This window comes from Chlorocebus sabaeus, unplaced genomic scaffold (genome assembly GCF_047675955.1).
Source record: "Chlorocebus sabaeus isolate Y175 unplaced genomic scaffold, mChlSab1.0.hap1 unalloc_scaffold_337, whole genome shotgun sequence".
Classification (NCBI taxonomy): Eukaryota; Metazoa; Chordata; class Mammalia; order Primates; family Cercopithecidae; genus Chlorocebus; species Chlorocebus sabaeus.
This window is the reverse complement of record NW_027327634.1, coordinates 215,964-231,895: the sequence shown is the minus strand read 5'-3', so window position 1 is coordinate 231,895 and position 15,932 is coordinate 215,964. Positions and strand designations below refer to the sequence as shown.

The window sequence follows — 15,932 nt, the reverse complement described above, 5'->3', positions numbered from 1 at the left end:
GGAGCTTAGTAAGGGGTGGCTCTTTGCAGGTGAGGAGTGAAGCCTCGTAGGCGGGGATGAGCTGGGCCTTGGGGATGGGGCTTGCAGGCGATGGGGTGGAGCCAGTGGGGCGGGGCTGCAGGCAAGCTGAGCCTTGGGGGCGGGACTTGCAGCGAGAGGAGGGGCCTTGTGGGGGCAGGGCTGGCAGAAGAGGGTGGGGCTTGGTGATGGACCGGGCTGTTGGAGTGAGGGTAGTGGCCTGGTCGGGGGCTGCCGGAAGCTGGGCCAGGTGTACAATGGTAATCCTCTCTGGACTTCGTCATGTGGCTCAGGCTGTGCCTAGCAGGGAGGCCAGCCCGATCGAGCTGCCGTCTGCACCCTGAGAGTGAGGGCTCCTTCCCCCAGCGCGGGTTAAAGTAGGGAGGCCGGTCCCCATCGAGGGTGGGGTCTCCACCCTTCCATCCTGACAGCGAGGGCTCCTTTCCCCAGCGCGGGTTAAAGCACCGTGTGTCCACCTGTGCAGTGGCTGGTCCAAATGTGCCCTGGAGGGCAGAAACCCTGGGTCCTGCCGCTGGTCCGGGGCGTCTGCTTCCCCTTCCTGCAGTTCCTGGGAGGGTCTGTGTGTCCAGGGGGCTCTGATCCCTGCCTCAGGACCACGGGTGAGGGGTCAAGATCGCCCACTTTGGAGCTGGCCGGGATCTTGGTTCTTTGGATCCTCGCTGTGTGGCTCTGGAGCAGTTCTGTCCTCAGGAGAGGGATCCTCACAGCCGCCTCTTGGACCCTAAGGAGAATTAATAGGACGACCCCCGGGTAGCTGCTCGTGGCCCTGTGCGGAGCCAGTCCTGTGTCTCCACCAGTTCCTTCCCTCTGTGCTCCCCCACACTGTCACATCGCCAGCCTTTATTTCCTTTTCCTTGGACCCAGGCAGCGAATGCCCAGCTGGCCTTGGCAGCCCCTTCTCTAATCTATCCTCAAATCACTTCCTGATGGACAGCACTGACCGGCCATTGGCGTGACCAAAACCCCACAAAATAGAACCCAACTTTCCTATTAAGCCGTGCAGAGCTGTCCCAGCCCTACTTCCCACAGGCTGTCCTCATTCACCATGGGATCCGTGGTTCTCACCTGGGGCTGGGGGTGCCCCTGGCATCCAGTGGGGAGTGTCAGGGATGTCCCTCCAGGCCCAGTACAGTCTCCCAGCCGGTGGCCAGCAGACAGCAGCACCCAGCCTGATGTCCCTGTGGCTTCCGGTTCCCTGAGGCCAACTGTGCTTTGCTGCCTCTTCGTCCTGTCAGACGGCTGCCCTCTCTCCACCTTCGCTGGTTAGCAGTGTTCCATCCATTAGAGCTCAAAGCACTGCCTCCCGGCAATGCAGCCCCTTCTCCTGGCCTGCCCTCTGCCTGTGCCCCGCCGTCTGCGCCATGTCTTCGCGGGCCCATCAGAGCGAGGCTCCCAAAGAAACGGAGCGGTTCCTGTTTGTGTCTCTGTCCCACCTTCTCTGGACCTGGCACCGTGCCCTTTGCCGACAGAGGTCTTGGGTTGATTGTAAGCAAAGCAGACAATTTGTATGGCTCTAAATGGCTGTGAACATGCTTGATTGGGGTATTTTAAAAATAATTGGATATGTAAACATTTGAGTGTGACACAGGTGGATTTTTGGGCGAATGGTCTTGTTCTTCAGGGAATAACCAGAGGCCCATCCACAAGGACCATTTCTGGCTGATTTATGGAACGCTGTTCTACCTGGTTAATTTTGAATGTTATCTCAGCCTGGGAGGTAGCTCAGCATGTGACGAAGATCACTGGTTTGAATCCTAATCTGCTCCTTAGGAGCTGCACCTTCCATGCCTTCGTTTCTTCCTTGGTTAGGTAGGAAAGGTATGAGCTACCTCAGAGTTGTGAGTGAGGCCTGCATCGAGTGACCGCATTAAAGTGCCAAGAACTGCACCCGGAGGGTTGATATTTAAAGACCTTTAAACATTCCGATGCTGCATTTTAGTACCCGGGTAAAACAGCAAAGTTATGACAGATGCAGATGCAGACCCTCGGTGAGGTGGGGAGCTGATGGCAGGAGGTGGATCACTGACCCTGTAACGAGGGCGTGGTCTGTTCGAGGCTGAACGAAGTGCACATCATTGCATGTACCACGGAGGTCCCTCTCGTGAAGTCCTGGAAGGGTCCATGTGGCTGAGCCGTGTGGTCTGTCCATGACGTCCGGCAGGAGCAGAGCTTTCGGGTGCAGCCTTGCTCTTGTGCGCACAGCCCTCAACGGTCTCAAAAGTCTGAGGCTTAAAGCAGGCTTGGGGTTTCCTTACACCTCCTGGACATCTAATTTGCCTGGCAAACATGTTTTTCTTGGGTGTAAAGGTGAAGGAGTGGGTGATTCTGGTGAAAGTGTACTAATTACTGCACTTCTGGGTCAGTGGCGCTTGGTTGAAGACACTATCTGCCCTGGATGGACATCTCTGGGGTGGTGAGAACCAGTGGCTGGATGTCGTGGGGTTGCCAGGAAGATGCTAGCTTTTTCCTTTTTCCTCAGTAACAACACCCTACTTTGTTTAGGGAAGCAGCACACCCAGCTGAAAATCCAATTCTCTTGCACGGCAGAGCGGCTGGTGACACAGGTCCAGATGCTGGGATGCTGATGGGGGGTCCTGGAGTGGGAGGTGTCAGGAGACTTTCCCGACCCACAGCAGCCCTGGGCTCTTGTCCGGCCTTCTTGCCCGAGGCATGACCCCTGGAGGGAAAGCAGCTTCGGGGGCCCGAGGGCCAGAAGGCAGAGTCCTGGTGTGTGGGGCAGGCCTGGGCCAGGCTCCTCGGAGGATGTCACAGAGCTGCTGCCCATGAGGGGACCACCCACCTCTGAGCCCCATGCAGATTTTCCTCTGTAGCCGAGCGAAATCCTGGTACGGTGAGTGAGGCAGTCAGAGGCACCTTTTGTGGAAGGAGGACAAAGCTGGAGAGAAAGAGGTTTTCCTAAAGGCACAAGGCGCTGATACTGCATTAGGGATAATTCCTAGAAGTGTGGTTGCTGGTGGGTGGAAAACTGTAGCCAGAGAATAAGTGGGAATGGCCCTTGCTGGTATTTAACTGATTCGTTCACGGATGGTCTGAACAGTTCTAGTGAAAATAATATTTTGGACACAGATGTTTTCATCCTGCCTCACAAGCAGCATGACCGTGGGCTCTTCCATCCTTCCTGGGTGACAGTGAGGGTCTCAGGCCCTTCCGACCCTGTGTTAGCATTTCCCCAGGGTGTGTGTCCTGTCCTGAATAGGCTGGAATGCCTCTGGGTATAGCTGAGCCTCTTGAAAAGGGAAGAGTCATGTGACGTGCTCTGGGTGAACAGGAAAATGAGGGAGGACAGGGAGAGGGGCCCGGAGGTGAGGAGGATGGTGAGCAACACTGGGGACAGGGGACAGAGGGTAGCACCGGGGATGGGGGGACGGAGGGTAACTCTGGGAACAGGGCGGAGGGTAACACCGGGGACAGGGGATGGAGGGATGGAGGGTAACACCACTTCTCCAGGCTCCTTTGGGGGATGCTGCCGCCTCTCACACACCAGAGTGAAGTCAACAGGCTTCTGTCCCCAGGAGCCCCAGAGCCTGGCAGCTGGGATTGGCCCAGTATGAACCACCATTCACTGGCTCTGCACCTTGGGACAGGCTCCCTGGTGTTTCCACCCTGTTTTCCCATCTGGACAGTGGAACCCTGAGTGTCCCCGTCACAGCTGTACCCAGAGCCCTGGACTCCAGCATGTCATAGGCACTCATTAGCGTTTCTTTTGTCGTGGTCCGCAGACGAAGTGGCTCTTTCTTTGTGTGTTCACAGCCCTCCTGCTCACTTTAGCTTCTGGGAACACTTTTTAACATAGCTTCGTATGTGGGGAGGACTCAAGTGATTAATTGAATGTTTTATCAGGTGCGGTTCTTCTGTTTCCTAGTTTTGACACTGGGAAACAATGTCCCCATTGGTGAATTTTCCAGGGACTCCTGTGGTCAGCCTCACGGTTTCACTCTGTCACTTTCTAATGCAGTACTCTTTGGGAGTCTTTTCAATTAAGCACCGTCATTTAAAAATAAGTTTTATAATATGCAGTTTCAGATTAATTCTTTACCTTTGTGTCTCAGGCAGTGGCTCCTCACCTGTGAGTCGTCAGAAAGTTTCACGCAGTTTTCCAGGGCGGCCTTTGCATTTACTGGAACTATTAAGAGCTCCTTCCTGCTTCCCGTGATTGACACGCAGTGCACGTGAGGCCGTGCGTGGCTTAGCGTCTTCTGAGGGTTTACAGGGCACTTTCTGTTCTTCCCCACGCCGGCTCTGCTGTGCCGAGTATTCGCTGCGGGCAACGGTCACACTGTCTGGCACAGGCCACCGGGCAGACTTCACGTAGTGGAGCCTGCAGAATGGCAGAGCCCGGCCTCCTCGCCGCCCTTCACAGGGAGCAGAAAGCGCAAGCCTGTGATCAGAGCTGTGCTAGCCCAGAAAGCCTCTGAACAGGTTGAATTGAGGAATCGGCTCCTACCAACTGCCCATGTTTAGGATGTGTTTGAGTGTTTGTGATTTTTCCTGCACTGAAGCTACTGGGCTGGCTCTGAGTCACCGTCACGGGACTTCACTTGCCCCCAACGGGAAGCGGCGGGGGTGGAGGGCCGCACAGAGGCTTGCCGCCGTGATAATGAAGGGCTTGTCGCCTCTTGGGACAGCGAGTTCAAGCTCTTCGTAATTGTCAGCGTAAAGAGTGACCCGCTGAGGACACGGCTATAATTCAGGGTGGCATGGTTGATTGTCATCGTTGATATCAGGTGCCTGCCTCTAAAATGACGGTACCCGTAGTGCGGCTCCAGGAGGGCAGCTCCTGCCAAACACACGTGCTCCTGGGCCCCTGCAACCAAGCTCGTGCTGCCAGCCACGCCTGCAGCTGTGGGTGCAGCGGGATCTTCATGGCACTGAGCGCCTCCGTCCTTTGCTTGTGAGGCCCAGCCCTCCGTCCCACCTGGTCCCCAGTGCGGCTCCTCCCTGGGTTCTCCCAGCCCCGTGCAGACCTCCGTCTTCACAGCTTCCCTAGTTTTCTCGTGGGCGCCCCAGGTGGGTGCCTGGGCAAGGTTCTTGTGTTAGTCGAGTTCTCTCCAGCCTTCCCTGGCTTGTGGCAACAGCAGGTCCCTTCAGATGAGTCAGCCAGCTGTGTGCCTGCATGTTCAGGATACCTATTAGGGGCCTTTCTCAGGTCAGAGCAAGACGGACTCTCACCTCCTCCGTGGAACTTTGGAGCCCGCCCTGGAGAGACTCCAGCCACGTCCAGAGGGGCCGCCCAGGTCCCCGCTGTCTGGTGGGAGTGACTTCTGAGCCACTCGAGGCCCCACTTTGTGTTCCTGCACCCCACAAAGCCACTTAAAGCGCCATGTTCTGATGCCGTGTGCCTCTGGAGTGTGGCACACAAGCCTGGACGGGGATCTGAGCGGTCGCTGCCTTCCTCAGGCTGCGCTTGTGTTTTGGGTCCCCTGGAGCACTCGTGGCTGTGATTCTCACCGCTGTCTGGGCTCCCCTAGACAGTCTCACCCGCAGCCTGAGGGCCACATCGGCAGCCACTGAGGAGCCGGCAGGTCCGGCGTTGGTCTCACTCAGTCCTTCTCGACTTTGGTGACAGAGGAGACAGCAAAGCTTCAGCTGGGAGCCCCAGGCCTTCTCTGCTTGGGGCCTTGGAACTGAGATAGCACAGATCCTGCCATCCACATGCTGGGGGCCCCGCTGTGCCGCTCCCTCCTCTGGTCAGGGGCCGCGCCCTTGGGTTGGGCAGCTCCGGGTCCTCGCACTCAGGGGCTCAGGGTGGGTGTTGGATGCAGAGAGGAGAAGGGCGGCGGTTTGAGCCCAACTGTGTTGGTTTCATCTTCTGCCTTTTGTCCCTAAGTACCTTTGCAAAGTTTTCCAAATGAAAACTCAGAAGGTAATTTTAATGACTGGAATCTGTGAATTCCATGGAAGCCAAGTCTGTCCACCTCTTTCAGCCACCTCACTTCTCCCCATTGGGGCTGATTTTGGCAGCATTCATAGGGGCAGGGACGCAAGGGGTGGTGGCCAGCCCTCAACCCTGCATTCCTCCCCTCCTCCCCTCAGCACCACAGCATTTCGGTGTCATCCCCTTCCCTGCACGCGTCCTCATGAAAACCAAGTGTGGCTGGAGGGAGACGCCTGAGCCCGCTCCCGTGACCTTCCCGGCCAGCTCGGCTGCAGCGGCCCCTCGGCAGGCATCTGTCTGGTGCTGCCTCCGTGCTCCTCCCGTCACCTGACGCTCGTGCTCCTGAATCTTCACGCGTGTGCTCCGTGCAGCCACGTCACAGGCTCCCTGGAAATGGAGACAGTGTCTCACGCCGGTCAGAATGCTCTTCTCTGTCCACTGAATAGTCCAACACGGAATCATTCCTCTATTATTATTTATGCTTTGTTATGTAGAACTGGAATGAAGAAAAAGTGAATTTAGACATTACAGCCCTCAGGTTGAAGCTGGGTAATTGCATTAGGGAATTAAATGAGAGCATTTGAGCTTCTTGAGTCCTAATTCTACATCTTCGTATCCCCATTACCCCCTACCCAGTGTCTAACACAGCTCTTGGTCTAGGATTTTCTTGATAAATGCTTATTGAATTGAACTGGACTGAGTTTAACATTCCCACCCAGAGTTAGAAGCCAGTCCCTGAGCAAATTGCATTGAGAACGTGAGTTTGACGTTACTGTGGTAAGGGGTATCCTACACAACATAATTCCTAGTCAATATCAGGTATTTAGTCAAATAGACTTAAGTATAGAGAGGCATTGGCCCATCTGGCAAAAGGGCAAGGCACGGTGCTTTAGATCCAGGTCCACAATATCAACTATGAAAATAAAATGTTGTCAACTCCAATTACAGCCCTGTCCTCAGCTGGTCACTGTTTACACTAACAATTATAAACAGCTTGAACTTGCTGTCCTGAGAGGCAACACAACCTCCATTCTCTCTGCAGTGCAGCTGCCTTGGTGGATGGAACATGCCCCTCCTCCCTCCCTCCCTCCCTCCCCCCCTTTCTCCCTCCCTTCCCTTCCTATCTCCCTCCCTACCCCTCCTCTCTCCCTCCCTACCCCCTCCTCTCTCTCTCCCTCCCCCTCCTCTCTCCCTCCCTCCCCCCTCCTCTCTCCCTCCCTCCCCCCTCCTTCTTCCTGTCTTCTCTCACCTTTCTCCCTCCACCTTCTCTCCTGGGTGAGGCACAGAAGAGAAGAGACCTCAGGAATCTTCTGCTTCATCCAAGCAGCTTGGGGGCAACATCAACAGCTGCAGTTTGGCTGTCCCAGCAGGTGCCTCAGGGCAGCCTTTCTAATGGGAATCCTGGAATCATGTCTTTCCTTAATGTGTCCTAAAGGCTGGAGGACATGAAGTGAAACAATGCTCCATGCTCAGTCCTGTGATTTTGTGTATTTATTGGACTTACTTTGAAATTAAACTAAATGATACCCAAGGTAGAGCATTAAAAAAAGAAAAAACAGGCTACAGTGTTTGAAAAACAAACAAAATCATTTGGTTTGTTGGTTCTTAGACCTTCACAGGCTCCTAGGTCACACGTTTCAGTTTCTCAGTGAGTGACATTCTCTCCGGAAGCTGTGTCAGCCTCTTGTTTAATGATATCAGCCACAGCAGAAAGAAGCACTCCATAGGCCCCGTGCTCAGCACCTTGGCATGAGCTCCTGCCATCTTCTGTTCATGCTCATCACAGCTCTGTGCAGTGGGCGTCCTCCTGATCCATATGGGAGGATGGAGGATGGAGGCAGAAGGGTGAGTGACAGCAGGATCACATGAGGGGTGTCTCCCGAGGTAGGGAGGGGAGCCGGCCCAGGACCTCAGTGCCCATTGCGTCTTTCCTCCTCCTCTTCTGCCTCTCCGTGACTGTTTAATTCAGACTGCAGGGACAGATGTGAGTATGTGCAGAGCGTGTGTGCACCCCTGGGGGTGCGTGCTTATATTGGCAGGAAGGGGTGTGAGCATGTACAGAGCGTGTGTGCACACCTTGGGGATGTGTGCTGGCATTGGCAGGGACAGATGTGTACAGAGCATGTGTGCACACCTCGGGGGTGTGTACTGTTGTCATGGACAGACGTGAGCGTGTACAGAGTGTGTTTGCACCCCCGGGGGTGTGTGCTGGTGTTGGCGGGGACAGATGTGTACAGAGCGTGTGTGCACACCTGGGGGTGTGTACTGGTATTGGCATGGACAGACATGAGCGTGTACAGAGCATGGGTGCACACCTGGGGGTATGTGCTTATGTTGTTTTGTAAGCGGAAAATATGTGGCCCATTGCGTCAGGCGGGATTGCGCCCATGCTGAGTCTGTCAGTAGCCCTTAGGTTGGGGTCTCCATCTCCCCAGATAGCACTGGAGTGTCTTGAGGTTTCAGATTCTTCCTCTCTGGGTACTTGGGCCTCCTCAGGACCAAACATCAGAACCAGCCAACTGCAAACTACAAGAACGTTCAAATACATCTTCAGTAGGAAAAACAAAAACAACTGGAATAATTTTCCAACATGACCCTGTGGTTAAGCCGTTAGATACTCCAGCCAACAGATTGAGTCACTTTAAAATTCACACCATTTAAAATGGTTGTGAGAGTTGCAGAACTTTACTTCTAAACTTTGAAATAATTGAAGCGTTCTACTCCACTTGCTTACAACCTAGGGTTGGGGATAACTTTCAGTCCAAAGTAGCAACCTTCTAAATCCAGCTTAGATGTGAGGCTCCCACTGACACCGGAAGAGACAGTGGCCCTTGTTTATTCTCCTGTGTTCAGATACTTTGTCATTTCTTTTGTATCCTGATCATCACTTCTGCTTTTCCAATTCAAACTAAAGGGAGTTTAGTTCTGTTTTGGAGAAGCTGTAGTTAGTGTTTTCATGGTTTGCTTAATCTCTTCAGTCTGGTGCTTGCATTTACCCAAATGGACTTTTCTTTAGTACAACAGTGCCGTAGCCCAGGGCTTCTCCCTCCATATCTGCTCCCCAGGAGGCCCCCTAGAAATGAGTGCTGGAGATCCAGCCCCTCTCCGTGTGCTGTTTTCTTTGAGTCCAACGTAGGTTTGGCTCAGAGAAGAAAACGGGCCTCCAGGTTAGGTGCCTCTGATTGCTTGCTTGTGAAATGTTTAATGATAAGGCGCCTTCCAAACTAATTTTACACATTGATAGCTGTAGCTTGAAGTATCACTGCAGTCATAAGAACAAGAACACTCCCATAAAGTAGATAGGCAGAAAAAGCCATAAAAGTTTAATAAAGTGCAAATAAAATGGTGTTGTAAGAATGTACAGTGGGAAATGCTCTCAGTCCAGATAGATCGGCTGTGGCGTCCTCCTGTAAATACATTCAGCCACATGTGGCCCTGATCGCAATCACTACTGTGAATTGTGATCCGGAATGTTCTTGGGGTCCGATGCCTGGGCTGTGCCAGCAGCTGAGTCTGATTGGGCATCACGGCGGCGATGTGCTTAGCGCGGCCAGCTGGGCTGAGGGGTGGACACCCGTGCAGTCGCCACGTGCAGACGTTATTCTGGTGATGGGGTTGCACGCGGAGCGGCTTGTCCACCTGGGCTACTTAAAGTACCGGGAACTGAACCACGGGCGGGTGCGTCCCAACATAGGAGCTGCCTTTTTTTTTTTTTTTTTTTTTTTTTTTTTTTTTTAAATCCAGGGCCCTCTGGCTCTGCAGACCCTGGCCGCCGGTCCCTGAGCCCATGGGGAGGCACCGGAGGGCTCTGCTGGGCCATGGAGGTCCCCGAACAGGTGGTCGCTCATTGCTTGTGCAGTGGTCCATGGCCTGTGAGTTTATTCCCGGCGTCTGTGTGGGTGAGGTTAACCAGTTCACAGCTGGGCACTTACCCCTTACACAGGTGACACTAGTTAAAGTGGAATCTATACTAGCTCGCACGGGAGTGCGTGAGATGCTGGGAGGTTGTGGAGGCTTGGCCATAGCACTGGAGCCTGGGTTCCTGACGTTCTGCATCTTCCTGTTGGGCCATCAGGGCTGTTGTGGGTTCTGAAGACTGGTGGGTGCCATATGGACCAGGGGATGTGTGAAGCCTCTAGAGGCCACAGGAGGGAAGGAGATGTTCGCTTCCCCCAGAGCCAGCCCTGCTGACACCTGGGCGTTAGCTGGTGGGACCTGTTTTGGACTCCAGCTTCCAGAAATGTGAGAAAATAAGTCAGTGTTTAGGGCGCTAAATTTGGGGTGATTTAGTGGAGAAATAGAAAACTAGCCTACAAAGGTGCACGCATTGAAATGTGCTCTGTCCAGGTGTTCAGAGTGGCTTGAGGGGGATGGCATCAGGGTTCTGGGAACTGTGCAGTTTTACTGAAGGAAGGGGGCTTGCCACGCCTTTCCTCATGTAACTGAAGGTATGTATGCCTGCCACACCGCCCAGGAGACGGGGACTAGAATTCTGACTTTATTTTATTTTTTTATTTTTTTGAGATAGAGTCTCGCTCTGTTGCCCAGGCTGGAGTGCAGTGCCCGGATCTTGGGTTTATACCATTCCCCTGCCTCAGCCTCCCAAGTAGCTGGGACTACAGACGCCCACCACCACGCTTGGCTAATATTTTGTATTTTTTAGTAGAGATGGGGTTTCACCGTGTTAGCCAGGATGGTCTCGATCTCCTGACCTCGTGATCCACCCGTCTTGGCCTCCCAAAGTGCTGGGATTACAGGCTTGAGCCACTGCGCCCGGCTTCTGACTTTATTTCTTATGGGAACCAAGCCACAGTCAGAAAACGGTGAGGGCTGAAAGGAGCTTCCTACAGCCTGAACTGGGAAAAGAAATCGCAAGTAGTTTGTGTTTTTCTACACAGACCTGTCCTTTCAGATTTTGTTAAGTTCTGGAAAAAGGGAGAAGCCAGGCACACCTCGGGGAGGGACAGTGTTTCTGCAGGTGGTGCGGCTTCAGCCTGAACATGGCCGTGTGGTTGGGAGGCTCAGAAACTGCCCTCCAAGGGCACTCATGTGTTCCTTATTGCACTAATACCGCGTTTACAGAAATCCACAGAAATTACAGAGCAGTGCGGGAGGTCTCTGGATGGGTTTGTGTGGGCTGAGGTCACGGGGTGTTGTCCCAAGTGCTTATCCTGATCTGGCAGAGGCTCTGTTCCGAAATAATTATTCCACAGTTTCAGAGCCTGTATCTGAGGGATAAACTTTTAACTTTGTTGCATAAAAGCAAACAAAGTATGTTTTTGAGGGTCTAAAAATCCATTTAGTAGTCATAGCTGTAAACTCAAATATGGGGCTTTGGGATGGAGTGAAAACCACCATCACCTGGCGTGGACGCTGCGTGGTAGTTTTAGCGTGGTGGCCTGCTCGTGCCTTGAGCTCCATCTGCAGTGTGAGCAACAGCTGTGCATTTGAGAAATGTGGGCAGGTCAGCTTGCTCCTCCAGGGGCCTACGGGCGTCCGGGTGAGGGGCCTGGGATGAGGCCATGTCAGTGGGAAGGAGCTTGGTTGTGTCAGCCGATGTCTGCCTCTACAGGCCCACAAGCCAGCCAGAACCCAGTTTTCCTTTGGTCATCTAATGTCAGAAAAAAAACCTGTTAGAGATTCTCATAATTTATATTAATCATTTGACCATGCATAAAATGTTATAAATGCATGAGGCTTTACAACTTCGCAGATGTGTAACTCACATGTTATGATTGAATCAAACTGTTGAAGATACTTGTTTCACTTGAAGGTGTTTAGCATTTTATGTGCAAACCAAATGCCACTAGCATTTTGAAAGAGTATTTTGGAATTTTAAACAGTGGGACAGTGCTGTGTCTCTGGGATGCTGGTGAGGTGGACATGATCTCAAGCTCTTGGAGCTTGCAAGCAAGCAGGATTCCTAAATTGTCACACCTGCAGTGCTGGAAGTCAAAGTGGGTTTCTGTAAACGAGGTATTAGTGCAATAAGGAACAGATGAGTGCCCTTGGAGGGCAGTTTCTGAGCCTCCCAGACACCTAGGAAGAAGCCGGGGTGGGGGAAGTTACCTACCAGAACCTGGATGGTGGAGCCGGGTTTGCTGGTGGCCCTGCATGGCAGGTCATTACGTGCAATAAGGAACAGGTGACTGCCCTTGAGGGCGGTTTCTTGGCCCCCTTCAGAACCGCAAGTGGAAGACGCCCCAAGGTGGGGGTTCGGTTATCCACAGGAGCCTGGATGGTGGAGCCGGGTTTGCTGGTGGACCTGCGTGACACGTCATTACGTGCAATAAGGAACAGGTGAGTGCCCTTGAGGGCGGTTTCTCGGCCCCCTTTGGAACCGCAAGTAGAAGACGCCCCAAGGTGAGGGTTCGGTTATCCACAGGAGCCTGGATAGTGGGGCTGGGTTTGCTGGTGGCTGCTGCGCGGCAGGTCACTGTGTGGAGTGATGGGAGGTGAGTGGCGTGGGAATAGAGGACGCACCCTCCACAGCTACTGGTGGGAGTTGGCTCTGGTAGCAGAGGGGGCATAGAGGGATTCCCATCAGGGTCAACGCGGCTGGGGTCCCACGTGTGCTGGACGCCGAGGTGTGGCTATATGTGATCTCAGTCTCCACAGCCGCCCTGGGAAGTGGGTTCAGTTCCTTTCCATCTCACATTTGAGAAATCTCGGGCTCATATCACAGCTGGGTAGGGTGGAACTAATGTCTCAGGCAGGATGTTGGCCCCAGAGCCCAGCTCTTACACCCCCGTGCTATTTTCAGTTCACCAAGCTTGTAGAGAGGTGTAAGGTGGTGGGGGGCAGCTGAGAAACCAACACAATAGAGGGGAGCAGGAGACAGGCAGTGCTTGGGAGGTCTGGGTTTGGGGGGCACCTCTGGGCCTGTGAACCCCGTTCTGTGCTCCTGGCTTGCCCAACTTTGACCCTCAGCCACATGCTGCACGCTTTAGGTGAAACCTCAGTCCCTCGAGTGGTGCAGGCATCTTTTCTCCCTGGTTTTGCCTCTCCTTAAATCACGGAGTCTCTGGGGATGGCGGGGTGGTTGGTGGCCTATGGGATTTGCCCTCCACCTCCCCATCCTTGTCCTGTCTGACCTGTTACCTGGATGTGTCTCTTCAGAGCCTGCAAATCAGTGGAGACCATGGCAGCCTCTCGCTGACCGGCCTCTCAAACTTTTTTATTCATCAGAATCATATTAAATGCTGATTCCTAGGCACCCCATTAGACTCTATGCCTGCCTGGCATGGGTACTTTGAGGAAGGTAGAGGGTTGCTGGGCTGTTCGAGGAGGGAATTTGCATTTGTAGAATGTCCACTATGGTCCTTCCAGCACTCGACTTTCCATGCACACGTGGCATTAAACCTGGAGTCCTCTGGGTGCTGTGCTGGTGAGGAAGCCCCAGCTGGATGAGGGGCTGCTGGGGCTTGGACTTGATTGCTGGGCTGGGGGCTGCGGGCTTGTTCTCTTCAGTGGGCCTGCTGATGGGATGCCCTGAGAAGTCCTGTGCACTCGGGAAGGTGCAGAGACAGGCTCAGGAAATACAGACCATGGATTTAAAAATGCCTATTGGAAAATCTTTTATGAGCAAAGTAATTTGCATCTAACTGTAGACAATCATTGCTTGAATAATTGGTTTGTTTACAAAATTGGTCCTATGAACAGATTAAAGTTTTCATTCATGCCTTTTCTATAACGTAAATAGGAGCTATTACCGCAACCTAAATTAGCTTTAAATTTTGTATCAGATTGCAGTCCAGATATAAAATGGAGGAATTTAGTACTTGGAACCCAGAGTGAAGAGAACAGAATGACTTTGGTTTCTCAAAAGCATGTGATTTGAGGGAGTGACCTGGGATGAAGAGAAGTGGCTGGAGTCATTACACTCAATGAGGTGATCTGCCCCAGCCTTTCTCCATTGTCTTCTGGATAAAAGGGCGATAAATATGTAAAAATTCAGCATTGAGTTAGTCTCTGCCCTGAGCTTCTCATACGGTCATTAATGTGATGGGGCTGTATCTGTGAAGCCTCCATACAGGTACAAAGGAATTAGGCTAGAGTACGGTGGCCTGCGACCTGTGGCATCTGGGCCGTGTGTCATTTCTTAAAGCCCTTTTGGGTGAAATGACAGTCGCAATGTCTGTTGTTCGGAGAAGTGTAATCTCACGTATGAGATGCAGGTTTTAAACACCAAAACCAGGAAGATTGGTGGGAGTGGCTGTCTTCCAAGTGGTTTTCTGTGCTGCCATGGATGAGGCGTGGATGTGTCATCCGTTGGTGAGGTCCACTGGTGGAGGGGCTAAGCAAACCCGGGGGTGTGTGTGTGTGAAGCTACATCTCTTCTGGCATCCCAAGTAAATAGACATTTTGTAAAACTTGTGAATTTGTCCCTGAGTGTTGAAGTCTGGTGCAGTGTCTTGAGCCCTCTTCTGCACTGAGGGAGAGTGACTGTAAATGACCGATTCCTCAGTGGTGAAAGTTCAAATTTAGCTTCCCTGAGGAAGCCAGACCTCAGTCACCCATGTCTCCATTGTAAACACTGCAGCCCCTACACGGGTGGCTGCAAGTTTCCAGGCTCTCCTTGGAGAAGCAGCCGTGCGGTGCTTGGTGATCTGATAACATCAGCCACCTTCTGTCTCCTGTCTAATCACGGTACAAATGGTTCTCCTACAAGGAAATGGATCTGGTTTCTTCCCCGATCGTTGGAAGAAGCAGCCCACCTAGGGACTGCACCATCCTCTGCACTTTCACAGCGAAGCCTGTGTCTGTCTCCGAGGCGTGTCATGTGTGTCTTGGGAATCGCGGGAATTGCCTCCTTAATTCTTCCTGCTTTTGAGGGCTCAGGCAGCTCTGCCTATTTCACCCGGATGAGCAGCGGGTAGTCTCTGGCTGCTGTGGGACCAGGGCTTGTGTTTCACCCGGGACGAGCAGCGGGTGGTCTCTGGCTGCTGTGGGCCTAGGGCTTGGGTTGCGTCATCACATCTGGTGGCCTGTCCAGGTGGGCATCATTGTCTTTTGCCTCTTGGCTGAGGCAGCTGTGATGCCATGGGGGTCATGCTTGTGTCAGGGCCAATCCATTTCTTCCTGTGCACACCTCTCCTGCTGGAGTGCCTTTCCTTATGATGACGTGTTGAATTAGCATGGAGAATGCAGAGAGGCTCTGGGCCTCTCTCTCCCATTATTCCCTGGAGCTGTGATGCCTGACAAGGGAGCCCATATCCAGAGGCTCCTTTAAATTTAATTAGAATAAAGATTTGATTACATAGCTAAACACATTTGAAAAGAACTTCACAGATTAAATTCCAGATTCAGCCCTTCAGACCCAGTGGCCACGTTTCGGGGCTCAGCAGCTGTAGGTGGCTGTTGTCTTTCTGTGTTGGCTGAGCAGATTGGGACGTTTCCAGTTCAGCAGGCAGTTCTCTTGCATGGCTTTGCCTGTGGTGAGGGCACCTTGGCTGGAGAGCCTTGTGGGAATCCCTTAGGCCTCTGGCTGCAGCTAGGCTGCACGGTTCTGCCCCGGGTCCTCTGCAGGTTGAGATGGATCCCACCACAGAGCCAGCACTGCTAGACTTGTGGTACTCTGTGCAGACAGCAGAGGGGATATCCGGGCCTTGTAGGGACTGGGGTTGATGGGTCTCCTTGGCCAGGCTCCCGTCTCTGAGTCTTCAGGGGAAATGCATCCACCATCCAAACTGCAGGCTTCTCGGTGGATGGTGAATTGAGTCACGCAGAGTGACTAGGCTTGGGTTCCTGACCAGCGTGGAACCTGATGATACCTTTAGGTGGAACCTGACATGCTTCCGTGTGTACATAGCAAAGAGAATGCAGCGTTTTAGAGGTGGAAGGTTCTGGGAGTATTGGCCGTTGGTGATTGTCCTGCCGTGGAGGACTTTGAATGCAGGCCCTGGTTTCCTGGTCCCTTCTGTGGGCATCCCTGAAGACCCCGGGCTGGAAGAAGGCAGGGGAGATGGGAGGGTGACAAGAGGTCAGGTGTTTCCAG

General features: G+C 53.1%; 1 protein-coding gene and 1 pseudogene across 1 annotated transcript in view; both read left to right on the top strand.

The window, feature by feature from the left end:
• The first annotated feature begins 35 nt into the window (after positions 1-35).
• On the top strand, positions 36-6,877 carry LOC140711228 (uncharacterized; annotated as a pseudogene).
• A 447-nt stretch (positions 6,878-7,324) lies between these two features.
• The window catches only part of LOC140711227 (ATP-dependent 6-phosphofructokinase, platelet type-like), a 159,993-nt gene continuing 151,385 nt past the window's right edge, over positions 7,325-15,932 (top strand). The window contains exon 1 of the mRNA XM_073014154.1: positions 7,325-7,780. Coding sequence (XP_072870255.1) covers positions 7,752-7,780 — 29 coding nt within the window. The 5' untranslated portion in view covers positions 7,325-7,751. The remainder of the gene's footprint in view (positions 7,781-15,932) is intronic.